Source organism: Paramisgurnus dabryanus, chromosome 10 (genome assembly GCF_030506205.2).
Source record: "Paramisgurnus dabryanus chromosome 10, PD_genome_1.1, whole genome shotgun sequence".
Taxonomy (NCBI): domain Eukaryota; kingdom Metazoa; phylum Chordata; class Actinopteri; order Cypriniformes; family Cobitidae; genus Paramisgurnus; species Paramisgurnus dabryanus.
The window spans coordinates 30,928,161-30,942,038 of record NC_133346.1 but is presented as its reverse complement, the minus strand read 5'-3'; the positions used below and the strand labels follow the sequence as shown (position 1 = coordinate 30,942,038).

The 13,878-nt window shown below is 39.2% G+C and overlaps 1 protein-coding gene across 2 annotated transcripts in view; it reads right to left on the bottom strand.

The window, feature by feature from the left end:
* The window catches only part of LOC135753701 (NLR family CARD domain-containing protein 3-like), an 85,998-nt gene extending 80,742 nt beyond the window's left edge, over positions 1-5,256 (bottom strand). The window contains exons 1-2 of one of the 2 annotated variants that reach the window (XM_065271652.2): positions 5,231-5,256; positions 3,585-3,734 (exon numbers count right to left, since the gene is read on the bottom strand). In XM_065271652.2, the coding sequence (XP_065127724.2) occupies positions 3,585-3,643 (59 nt within the window). In that variant the 5' untranslated portion in view covers positions 3,644-3,734; positions 5,231-5,256. Of the gene's footprint in view, positions 1-3,584; positions 3,735-5,097 lie in introns of both variants that reach the window. The other variant, XM_065271651.2, reaches the window with a different exon arrangement.
* Between the last annotated feature and the right edge of the window lie 8,622 nt (positions 5,257-13,878).

Sequence of the window (13,878 nt, the reverse complement as noted above, 5' to 3'; positions counted from 1 at the left end):
CGGAGAGGGCGCGATTCAAACGCTTGGAGCCATGCAAAAGTCTGAGGCTGTCCTTTCTCTAGGAAGAGAGAATAACAGCCGTAAGACCGTGCTCGTTTGCGCCATCAGCATCGTAGCGGAGAAACTGAGGTGGGCTGCGAGCGAATTTGGCAGAAAGGTGTTAGAGACACCGTACAGTCGTGGGGTGTCAATACACAGTATATGGCCAAACCGGGGTTTTTTCGGCTAGCGTCGATAGAATAATGGACAGCGGGCCGTGTGTGCGTATTACTGATTGCTTGTCAGTAAGGCGATAAAGTGTTTAGAGACACGTACAACCGTGGGTGTCAATACACAGTATAGTAAGCACGGAAATTACTCTTTTTAGAGGAATTAAATACCGTTCGCCACTATAGTGAGGTCGCATAGCCGACAGTATTACACAGTATGTTTGGATAAACAGCACACAGAAAACATTTCAGGGCAGTCCAGCCTAGGCGCGACATAACCACCTTTTCTCCTAGACAGTTTCGTTCTCTGTTGATGCAGCTGTGCTGCGGAGACCAGAGCTCAGCCGTTCAGGTGCACAAGCCTCAGTAGTGACGGTGACCGAACGGCTCACGGAGCAGGGTAGTATGTCTAGGTGGTTTAATGTCAGACTGAACCCATCGCAGAGAGGAAGTCTGCCGTGAGGCCCGCGGTTTTGCCGTTTATTAAAAGGGCAGAAAAACCGGGTATATAAGAATGTACCAATATTCAGCGCACTGATATAGGACGGGACTGAATAAAGGGAGGTATTCGGGCCTCAGTATATTATAAACAAATTCGTTCTGCCTCTGATTCCGTCTAAACCAGAGAGAAATTACCAGGCAGACGAAGAGTGAGCTATCTGAAGTGAGATCGGCTCAGGCCAGTAAAGCTTTATAATAAGTGTTTTAGCGCTCCAATAGAGGCGTGTCCGCCTTATCGAGCAGACGAATGAGATCGTGCCGCTCCAGGAGGGGAGGGGCATGAAGCTCTCTTATAATGAGTGTTCTTGGTGCTCCAATAGCGGCGAATCGGCCCTATAGAGCAGACGAATGAGATCGCGCCGCTCCAGGAGGGGAGGGGCATGAAGCTCTGTAATCGTTGAACACTGGACAGCAGCATTTAGAGGCAGCGAGCCGTAATACCGCGTGCTAGCTAAGCCGTTAAGAGACCTCACCACTGTGGGGAAAGGAGCGAGGGACTCCGCGAGCGTGGAGCATGAGTGGCTGTGCTATGACAGAGACAGGGGCAGACCGCCCGTGTTTGCTTGTCGTATGCATCTATCCAGGTCTACGGTTCCCCGCTTGTTCATCTCAACAAGAGAGGAACGGCAGAGGGGAGCAGCAACACAGACAGAACAGCCATGCGTCGTGACGGTATCACCCGATGTACTCGGGGGATTAATATATGTGCCAGAGATCTCGCCACTGAATGTGAGAGGAGCGAAGGGACTCTGTAAGCATGAACGGTTGCGGTGTGACAGAACACAGGGGGGGTTAGTCCGTGTGTGCTTGTCTATGCATCCATCTAGTCTCATGGCTCGCCGTGTGTTCATCCCGGCGAGAGAGGAACAGCAGGGGGAGCACGAAACATGGATAAGACAACCAAAGCATAAGCGCGGTCCCGGCGTGGGAGGTGCCAGACCGGTAACGCGCTCGGAGGGAATTCATAGCAGAGAGGCTCACCGAGGCTTTTTTAGAGAGAGGCTTTTTTAGTAGCTTTATATTAAAAATATTGATCTTACCGGGCGGCCGCAGGGGAGACCTCGTCAGGCATGTGTCCGCTGCACAGGGCTCGTACCACGGCAAGCGAAGGCTATCTTCGGTTCTCGGCCGAAAGCGGCAGGGGAAGACGCTAGACCTGGACTCTGCTATCTTCGGTTCTCAGCCGGAAAACGGCAGGGGAAGACGCTAGGCCTGGACTCCGCTGCAGGGCTTTTGTCAACGGCGAGGTAAGGCTTCTTCTTTTTCTTCGGAGCAGCGAGAGGTTCGCGCTGAAGGAGAAAATAATGAGCTCCTGACGATTTTACCGCGCTTATATAAGGACGTGCGCTTCCCGCGCGCGGGTTCAAACGTCATTGGTCTGTACTTTGTACAGACGTTAACCAATAGGCCTCAGTCACTGAGTAAACAGGAGTTTCCCCCATAGCGTCAGCTAACTGACGCAATGCGAAGTGAACCGTATTGAAAGGGAACAGCTTTTAGTTTCTTCAAGAACATCTACCAAAGGGGATCCCTTGCCTTCAGGAAGGTGAAAGGATTGAAATTCAACAGGCTCACAGTATCTACGGCAGTCTAGACAAGGCATACCACCCTCAAACGCTAATCTTCCAGCTTCTTAGATACCAGGATAGGGAGAGAATTCTCAACAGAGCCAGAGCATCACAGTGAATGACCAGAGGACCAGAAAAAACATTCCAATGTTACTTCATAATTCAGTTAATCGATACAACTGAATTTGGTAAGCAAAACAGTCTTTGTCTAAACCGGTCTGATGGGTTATTAACCCATTCCATTTTTTCTCTGCTTATAAACTCTTAAATATGGGAATTTGTCTTAAAAATATATTTATTTATTTATTTTTTGCAAAAAGCTGAAATAATTGCAGGAATTTTGTGAAGGAATTTTGTTAGAGATCAGATTCAGAACAATGATCAAAACATACCAAGTTTAACATTAATAAATTGGCTTCAGTTTTTTTCATAAATTGGGTAAGTGTGCCATCTAGTGGATTGCAGTATTGCAGATTAACATAAAACACTTCAGAAACACGTTTTTTATGCAAATGTTTTTCTTAATTGACGAGATAACTTTCATTATATTTCTGATGTTCGTATGGACTTGGCAGTAGAACTTTGAATTTTACTTAATTTTTTTCCACCCAAAAGAGAGAGAAATCTAAGTCCTGTCTCTTGCAGATGGATAGTAATGTTTTATTATCTTTTTTTTTAAAGTGCACCTATTTCATTGTTAAAGAACAATGTTATTTTGTGTATTTGGTATAATACAATGTGTTATGTGCATGGTTTATGGTTAAAAACACATAATTTTCTACATACCATAAAGTTTTGTAGCTCTAGATTTCCCTCTCTTCCTGAAACGCATGCATTTGAAAAGCTCTTTGTCCCTGATTGGCCGGCTAATCGGTCTGAATACCTCTGACGTCAGCCAGAAATGTGACGATCCTCACTATGTTTGAAAGATTCGGTTGCTAACAGGAGTTAACTTACAGGCTGTGAGTCCGAAGCAGGAAGAATTATGATAACATCTGTCTTGTCTACATCATCAATCCCAGGAAGTAAACTGTTGCCTACAATCCGTGTGTTTGTTGTAGTTCAAGAAAAGAGATTTATTTTCGAGACAATAACTTATTGATAATAAACTTGTCGACACTTTTGCAAGATTTATAGTGTGTGGGATCCTTTTGTTGCTTTTTGAATTTTATACGGCTGAAAAATTATAATGTATAGAAATTACTGTAAAAATTGAATCTTGTGTTTATTTCACAGTGAATCAGAAAATCATTAATGTTTATTCATTTCTGTTAAATATAAAACAAAGACTTTAAAATTATCTCACCTGTTCATTGTGTCTTCATCAGTTTCGTCAGGGAGACTCTTTGTTGCTGTGGAGCCCATGACAGAAGTGAAACTGAAGACAACACACGCACACACAACAGAAGTGTGTTTTTTGTGTTGCTTCTGTCCTAGAATATGTCCAAATATCAACCTGTTTAAATATAAACAAAAGATTTTTGAAAAGTATAAAGAAGAAATGATTTGCCATTAGGAGTATTGCTACCATGATCAGATATTGCAAGTTTATATAATCCTTTTTTTGTTTTATTTACGTTTTGTTGTTGTTTGATGTTGTATCGTTGTGTTGTTGATTTTGTATTATGGTTTTCTGTACTATTGTAAAATTAGAAATTTTATTAATTTTGGGAGAGGGCGCTTATAAGCTCTTTTGTTTCGGCCCACTCCTTTTGAGCAGAATAGTTACTGTTCAAATAAACAAAATAAACAATAAACAAAACAAAAGCTTATGTCTGGAGTTCATCAGTGATAATTTTACACCTGGTCACGTCATGCGTTTTCTCTGATTGAATAGCTATCTGATCATAAAAAGACCAGGGGCCTTATTTATAAAGCTAGTGTATGCACAAAGCAGGGCAAGAAATGTGTGTATGCCGGTTCCCACGCAAAGTTTGTGCTCTATAAAAAATGTTTTTTAGATGGACTTAAATCAGATCGCCACATATGTCAGCGCTTTGCTCCTCCCAAACGTAAGCACGTCACTCCCACATTAGCCGGGAGAGAGGCAAACAAACAAAGACAACACACTAGTTGCTTTGTGGAGCGATGACAGTGGGTAAAAAAACTTTCTAGAACCAATAAAATAGTTTAATGACAAATTCAGAATCTTCCCCTTCTCATGGACCTGTAAATCTAGCCTGGCTTACACCAGACCAGACTTGCAGCGTGAATAAATTTGCACGCAAGGCAGCATGGGGAAACCCAGGTTACTGTAAATCATCACGCTGTCTCACTCTCCTACTGCTCTGTACTTGTGCCCTTGTGTAAAATACATTAAGTGCTGACTTTTGTTGTAAAACGCTGCGTTCCAAGATATTTCCCACCTCAAAACAAATAAGGTCTGGATTAAACAAGGTATTTTAATTATTTACTAACATCAAAACATTTATTATATTTAGTTACATTAAAAGAGCACAGCTAAAAATATTATTTCTGGGCTGAGGTGGTAAATATCCTAAATCTGAGTTATATAAGCTTCCTCTTAAGTTTTTTAAGGCAAAGTGATGAATAGTGCATTTACATTTTGCGTGGGATGGAAGATCGGATTCATATCCGTTCAGCCATGTGAGCGAATGTAAATGAAACGTTTTTTATAAATCAGATAGCTATCCAATAAGAGACCAGTAGTAAAAAAAAGACATTCTCTCAGAAAATTATTTCACATACAGCTCTGTGTATTCATCACTAACTGATATCAGATCATTTTAAAGCTTCATTCATGTTATCTTGTGAGTGAAATATCATCTCAGTGTTTGTCAGATCAGTTCAGTTCTTACCTGTTTCAAACTGTTAATCTTCACTTTCTCACTACTGACTACAATCCCATCTAGTTAAAACATTTACTAATAACTCTTCATTTTTATTATATGTACTGAATGATGGTAGTAAAGTTTTTCTCGGCTCACTCACGTGTTTGCTGTGTTCTCTAAATGGATGCGGTAGTTTCACTTTCACATCAAACGGAGACAAATAAAGTAACAGTCCTCATTTAAAGTGACAGTACTCATTTATAGTTGTGGCAGCTTTAAAAGTAAAAGTGCTGTAAATTATGATGTATGTAAAATCTTAGAAATATCATAATGAACTACACAATGTGTTTGTCAAATATTAATTGCGTGTCCTTGTTTTTAGTCAATTGTATGGAAGCCCATTTCCGCCTTATAAGAAAACAAATCAAGCTCTGATAAATCATAATTATGAGATAAAATTAGAAATTATGACTTTAAAAGTCATAATTATAAGATAAAAAAGTCAAAATTATGAGATAAAAAAGTCAGAATTATGGCATAATTGGTCATTGTTGAGTTTTATTCCTAATCATTTATTTATATAATCATCATAATCATTGCAATATTTAATTATTTCATGGTGTGGGAAGAAAACAATCACAGATTCAATAGCAAGTAAATTATGAGTTTATTTAAACACAACAGTAGTCAAAAGAGAGCTGGTCAAGATGGAAGCAGACAGAGAGGATCAGAGACTCGGCACACAGGGACACAATGGGCAGACCAAGAAGCAGGAAAACAGGCAGACGAATCCTCTGTAGAACCCTCCCTCCAGGACTTGTACACTTGTTGGACCAGGAAGCGGGCAGAGAATATCATTAAAGACCCCACACACCCAGCATACACCCTCTTTAACCTCGTCCCCTCTGGGAGGCCCTACAGAACCCTGTGCACTAAAACAACCAGACATAAGAACAGCTTCTTCCCCTCTGCCATTACTGTACTGAACTGCAGTTAAGTGGCTTCGGCCCCTCTATGTCCATTCACCACATGCATCTTATATAACTGAATGAACAAATATATAACTAAACAAATGAATTAATAGCTAAACAAACCAATGTATAGTTTAACAAACCAGTATATGTTTGAACAAACCAGTGTATCTAAACCAATACATACCTGAACAAACCAATGTATTTAAACCAATATAAAGCTGAACAAACCAATGTATATTTTAACTAACTGTACAATGAATTATGGAACCAATACATATTTACACGTTACAGATCAATTATTTTCGGAACAGCCATCCATAATATGTCAAAAAGGACCAATTATGCCATATTATGACTTTAAAATCAAATGATGGTCAAAACCTTTCTAGTGGTCTTCTAGAGTTTACACGTGCATCATTTATCCACTCGATAACTACAACCGATCAGCATATAAGAGCTAATAAACCAGTGCAAAACATGAATTTGTCCAAAAACTATATGTCTATGTTTTAGTTAAATAATACTCACTAACAATAACAGTAGGCACATACAGTACACTCTAAAAAAATGGTGCTAAATAGTACTAATACTTAATGGTACTAAAAGCTACTGATAGAAAACCATTTTTCGTGCTACATATATAGCACCTATATAGCAGTCTCTGTAGAACCATAGGGGTGTTAAAGCACGACTATAACACCACTTATGGTTCTACATAGGTGCTGGTTCCCCTATAATTAGGAGCCAGTGAACCACTTTAAGTGCTATTTAGCACCATTTATTTTTAGAGTGTAGACACACACACACACACACACACACACACACACACACACATTCTGGTTTCCATGTTTTGTGGGGACATTCCATAGACGTAATGCATTTTATACCATACAAACTGTATATTCTATTCCCCTTACCTACCCCATTCCCTAACCCCAACCATCACAGAAACCTTTCTGATACTTCACACTCTCAAGAAACATCATTTTGTTTGATTTATAAGCTTGTTTCCTCATGGGGACATCAAAATGTCCCCACAAGGTCACAAAAACACTGGTATTCCTATCTTTGTGGGGACAATTGGTCCCCACAACGTGATAATTACCAGGTACACACACACACACACACACACACACACACACACACACACACTTTATGCTCTTTTGGGGTGGGGGCTTAACAAATCTTACATTTTAAGGATCTTAAATGAACCGTGATAAATCGCTCTACCCTTATCACTGCTTTTGTCATGAGTACCACTCTTAAAGGAACAGTATGTAAGAAATGTATATCAATTAATCATAAAATGGCCCTGATATGTCCCTAGAAATTAAGAAATCATTTTAATTTCTTATATCACTGGCAACAGTGGTCCGGTCAGGATATTGTCATTTAAAAAGTGGAGTTGCAGCCCTCAACTGATGTTTATGTTGTCAAGTTGTGTATTGCCACCAGTTGGGTGGGTAAGGATTAGTCCATTTTCTTAAAAGAAAAATCCAGATAATTTACTCACCACCATGTCATCCAAAATGTTGATGTCTTTCTTTGTTCAGTCGAGAAGAAATTATGTTTTTTGAGGAAAACATTGCAGGATTTTTCTCATTTTAATGGACTTTAATAGAGCCCAACATTTAATACTTAACTCAACACTTAACGGTTTTTTTCAACGGAGTTTCAAAGGACTATAAACAATCCCAAACGAGGCATAAGGGTCTTATCTATCAAAACGATTGTCATTTTTGACAATAAAAATAACAAATATACACTTTTATTCCACAACTTCTCGTCATGTAGATCCGGTCGTGATGCGCCAGCTGACCCCATGCAATACGTCATGATGTCAAGAGGTCACAGAGGACGAACGCGAAACTCCGCCCCAGTGTTTACAAGCGTCTTGAAAGAGGACCTTTCCTACGTTGTTGTATGTGAAACGATACTAATTAATGTCTTTGTGGCAGTTTATTGTTTAAAATGGTCCGCAAATGTGCGTTTTATATATGTAACACGTGACCTCCCTACGTCACTACGCATTTACGTTAGGTCGCGCTGGACTTGACCTAGACAAAAATTTGTGGTTTAAAAGTACATATTTTTTATTTTTCTTGTCAAAAATGACAATCGTATTGCTAGATAAGACCCTTATGCCTCGTTTGGGATCGTTTATAGTCCTTTGAAGCTCCGTTGAAAAAAACTGTCCAGTTTCACAGCAGACAGCTGCTGTCAGGCGCCGCCGGTGTGCATACATTCATAGAAAATAATGTGTTCTGTTTTTAGATTCATGGCGCGACGCGACGCTTCTCATCTGGTGTGCGGGCGCCCCTTTTAGGGTCACTCAGGTTGTCCACTAAAAGGGGCCACTGTTGACCATTGCCTTTGCTTCCTTAAACAAGGTGCGGAGTGAAGCATCACAAAGTCTGCCTAATGAAAATGAGACAGTAAACTTAAGAACAATGTGTACAGTTTAAAATTGATACTCCCATACGAAACATTGACTTAGAGGTATATGCATACTGGTTTCATCAGTAAGTGTGCGAATGATGTTGTGCTCACTACTATCACTGTAAAGCCCAACCAAAGACCCTGGCATGCGTGAGTCCATTCACTGCTCAAAGCCCACAATAAAGCCTTTAGATCAGGAGACAAGGTGGCATTCAGGGTTAGTAGTGATCAACCTCACATGTGGCATCAAGAAGGCCCAAAAATTTAATCCTTTCAGAATTAAAGAACATTTTAACAAAAATTATCCTCAGGGGAAAGCCATTCAATGTGTCACGGACTACAGACAAAAAACTTTAAGATTTTCTGATACCCTTTTTCTCTTCCAGATTCCAATAACTGGGCTCAGGGTAACTTGGTAACCTTGAAAGGCAGGGGACTCTTTTCGGGCACTGCGTAATATCATTGCGCCTCCTGCAGCCATGTTACAGCAGCAAAGTCAGATATACGCCAGAATGAGATTGTAGTTCCTAGCCATATCTGCCTAGAAAATCACAACTTTTAATTTTCTGTCTGTCTTAGTACACGATATAACTACAGAAGAGTCAAGTTTTAAATAGGAAAAATATTGAAAACTCTTGGCTATTTTTTGGTGCGATGCTAATGGTCTAATCAGATTCAATGGATTATGCTAAGCTATGCTAAAAGTGCTAGTGCCAGACCCGGAGATCAGCTGAATGGACTCCAAAATAGTAAAAATAAAAGGTTGAACTCTAGAGGAGCTGGAAAATGAGCATATTTTACAAAAAGTGGAGTGTCCCTTTAAGTAATATTCTAATTTTCTGAGATACTGAATTTGGGATTTTTCCTTAGTTGTCAGTTACAATCATCAAAATTAAAAGAAATAAACATTTGAAATACATCAGTATGTGTGTAATGAATGAATATAATATACAAGTTTCACTTTTTGAATGGAATTAGTCAAATTAATAGTAATTAGTATATTAAAATTTGTATTACTATATACAGGACATATGATTCACTGATTTAGTAAACACTTGTGAATTACTGCCTTATAGCATTGAAGTTGTATATCATGAATAGAATAGTATAAAAAGCTGTTATCTACATTCATGTCAATGAAGCAGCACTGCAAATCATAATTTGTCCTATAATTTAAAATAGATGGAACACCTCAGTATCTTCTTAGACATAAAAATTGCATTTAAAAACAATTAATTGAACTATGTTTTATTAACAAATACTATTAAACAATTAACATGGCATCTGTTGTGTAAAACATGAAAGACTTTGCCTCAAAAGCAGGTCTGGCTAAATCGAAAAAGAAATGAACAAAATAAAATACAAAAACAAAATCTTAGGAAGGCGTATTGGAGAACCCCCAAAATTATACCACGGAGAAAAAAATATTTGATTTTGAAATCTTTTGTAATCTTCTGTAATCACTTCGCTCCGGATCCACTCCAGGCTTTTTGAATGTAGTTTGTTCAGTTGAGGTAAAAGTTTATTTCAGCTAGCTAGCATGGACATACTTTTAATGCAGGAAGGCTCCGATATATTGGAGATCAATAAAGGCGTCACATGGCTTAGCAAAATGGGGAAGATTGGCAAGCCTTTTAGTCCGTGGGATAAAAAAATAAAACAGCCAGGTACGTGTCTTTGCCCGTATTTTGGGGGTGATTGATTTGTCCTGTAACAGTTACATGACCACTCGCATCCCATTTTTTGACTGATACGCTGATCTAATAAGTGACTGACTGATATAAGTTTGTTTAACTTTATGTGGTGCCACAAGAACCGAGAGGAAGATGAAATCAAAATCCCATGAGAGCGATTGAAGAAAACATACAGAGGAGACTGCTATCGAAATGCTCTTGCGGTACTTTGATGTCATCCGCCTGTCAGTTCCAGCACCGCTGCATAAAGTCGAACCCGCAGCAATAGCAGCAGTGCTGATCACGACACATGATAATGATTACCCACACCTGTCATCCAATCACAGACCCTTCGAGTGTGCATTAAAGGGGTGATATAATACCATTTTATATTTTCTTTTTATACTGTTTTGCCTCAATCTGAAATGCCCCATAAGCATTTCCAACTTTGGTTGGACATTCTCATGCTTGATTCACAGCCTGTACGTGTGTTTTCAATAGCAGATACTATGTAAGATGTTTTTTTTTTGTTTGTCACACATAGAGGAGGGGATAACGTTTTAACCCTTAGTGCAGGAGTCACAAGTGTTTTGTTTTAGACATATAGAAAGGTAATGGTTCAATTAAAGGACTGTGTTTAAAGTAAAGCTGTACATTAACAAACTATTAATAAACCTACCATATGTTGTAGGCATAAAAGTTATAAATTAGTATATTAGATATACAGTGGGTATAGAAAAGAATCACCCCCCTTTAAAATAATCACATTTTGTTGCTTTGCAGCCTGAATTGAAGACAGACAAAAACGATTTTTGTTTTATTCAGCTGTATTTACAACTTATAACATCCAAGTAAAAGATATAATACCAACTTGTCAGGAAAAAAAATACAAAATAAAATACAGAATCACGGAGTTGGAAAAACGATCACCCCCCTCCTAAAAATGACTTGTAAACCCAACCAGGTGTAGTTAAATCACCTTCTCAATAGCACACAAAGCCAATTGACTTTCAACTGTGATCAGCTGTGGTCATTTTGATTAGCTCAGCATGAAACAAGCTTTTCCTGAAGCATTTCAGTCCTTGGTAGTGCAACTGAAGAAAACAATCAACTATGGGTGGCAAGGCATTGTCAAAAGATCTCCGGGTTAAAGTTGTGGAGAGGCACAAGTCAGGAGATGGATACAAAAACATCTCAAAGGCTTTATCAGTGCCTAGAAGCACAGTGAAGTCTATTATTAAGAAGTGGAAGGTATTTGGTACAACACAGACCCTCCCTGCGTCAGGACATTGCTCCAAACTGGATGAAAGAGCCAGGAGGAAACTGGTCAGAGAGGCTACCAAGAGGCCTACAGCAACTCTGAAGCAGTTGCAGGAATTCATGACATTCAAACTGAGGGGGCAGTTGCCCCCTTGGTTTTTTGAGCTTCAAAATCAAAGAAGCGTCCATTAATCTGTTGTTTGTCTTTTAATCTGTTTAATATGCACAATATTCTTAATTCTTCGCTGCATCCTTGTCACTTTTCAGAGATTTTCGCCGTTTTGATAGTGTTGATCGTGTTACATTACTTCTGGCGGCAGGCTGCATTCAGCGCAGTCGCTGACGTCATCAACGTCTGAGCGCGCTCACGAGCTCTTTACTGTTGCTGCTGCATTTTGCTATCTGAGGAATTAAAACGTTTCCAAACCCCAGTACGGTAATGTGCAGTTAACCTCCTCTGTGTAGAAAATGTATGGTTTAAAATGTGACCGTCTCAACGTAATATTAGTAGAGATTTCTAGATTCATCTTGGTACAACGCCAAAGTTCGCCAGAGTTCACGGGGACGCGGAATCACACGTTCACATATGAGGTAAAGTTGAATGCAAATATCCGTTCCTCTAATATAATTTTTATCTAAACATTTTTTGAATCATTATTGAACATTAAACTCAATCACGTGGCTATAGCTTATGTAATTTTCATTGTTTATAAACTTTATGGATTTAAAATTACATTAATTTTATAGGATAATGCATTTTTATACAACAACTGCATAGACACAATTAAGCAAGTCATTAAACAAAACGTAAATAAACAAAACATGCCGTTCCAGATGTAAATATGATGCCAATGTGTCATTATTCCGATTGAATAGTATTTGATATGAAAGTTAGTCAACACTTTTATTTTGGAGGTTTTTGTCATGAAGGCAGGAAGGCTCAAAATAAAGCCATGGAAAAGACTGAAAGCTCTATAATATTTCGTTTGCTGTCCGTGTATGCACCATAGACCGTAAAAAAAAATAGGTATGCACACATTTCTGTAAGCTGTGCACACTGTGCCCCCTTAAAAAAAATTGGTGCATGACGCCCCTGATTGTGTGCATGTGACAACAATGTGGCTTGTATGGGAGGGTTGCAAGAAAAAAGCCATTCCTCAAGAAAGGCCAAATGCAGTCACGACTGAGCTTTGCCAAAACGCACCTTGAAGATTCTAAGGCCACGTGGAAAAAGGTGCTATGGTCAGAAGAGACTAAAATTAAATTATTTGGCCTCAACGCCAAACGATATGTCTGGCGAAAATCCAATACAGCTCACCATCCAAATAACACCATCCCTAAAGTAAAGCATGGAGGTGGTAATATCATGTTATGGGGTTGTTTCTCTGCAGCAGGGACTGGAGAACTTGTCAGGATAGAAGGAAAAATGGATGGGGCAAAATACCGTCAAATTCTTGAGGAAAATCTGCTGCTCTCTGCCAGAAAGTTGTCAATGGGAAAGAAGATTTACCTTCCAACATGACAATGACCCAAAGCACACAGCAAAACTGACCACACAGTGGTTGAAGGACAAAAAGGTGAATGTCCTTGCATGGCCTAGTCAGAGCCAAGACTTAAACCCCATTGAAAATTTGTGGAATGACTTGAAGAAAGCAGTCCACAAACGGTCACCATCAAATTGAACTGAATTGGAGCAGTTCTGCAAAGAAGAGTGGTCAAATATTGCAACGTCTAGATGCGCAAAGTTGCGCAAAGAGACATATCCCAACAGACTAAAGACTGTAATTAAAGCAAAAGGTGGCTCAACAAAATACTGAAACAAGGGGGTGATTCTTTTTCCAACTCAGTGATTATGTTTTTTTATTATTTAATTTTTTTCTGATATGTTGGATTTAAATCTTTCACTTGGATGATATAAGTTACACTGAGTAAATACAGCTGAATGAAACAAAAAATGTGTCTGTCTTCAATTCAGGCTGCAAAGCAACAAAATGGGATTATTTTAAAGGGGGGTGATTCTTTTCTATACCCACTGTAATTTTGACAAATGGCTTAAAACAAAACACTTGTATATTCACACAAAACCATACCCGCACTGCTGCACTAGCACACCTTTGGTCCTGTGTTTTAAAGTGACAGTTGGCAACCCTAATAAGCCATATTTTTAATCGTGATCAAAAGTTTGAGTAAAATAATCGTGATCATAATTTGTCCTGTAATCGTGCATCCCTAGTTCATTGGTTTGTATTCTGTTTCTGATACATCAGGAAAAAGCCTTGCTGGAGTAGTTAAAGATGTGCTGCTAAGATTAAACTTACCAAGGCATGGTTTGCGAGTTCAAAATTATGACGAGGCACAGGCACTGATAAAACAAGAGCAGCCACTAGCACTTTACGTTCATTGTGGGGCCCACTGTACTAATTTAATCACACAGAAAGCTTGCTTAGCCTCTGTTCTGATCA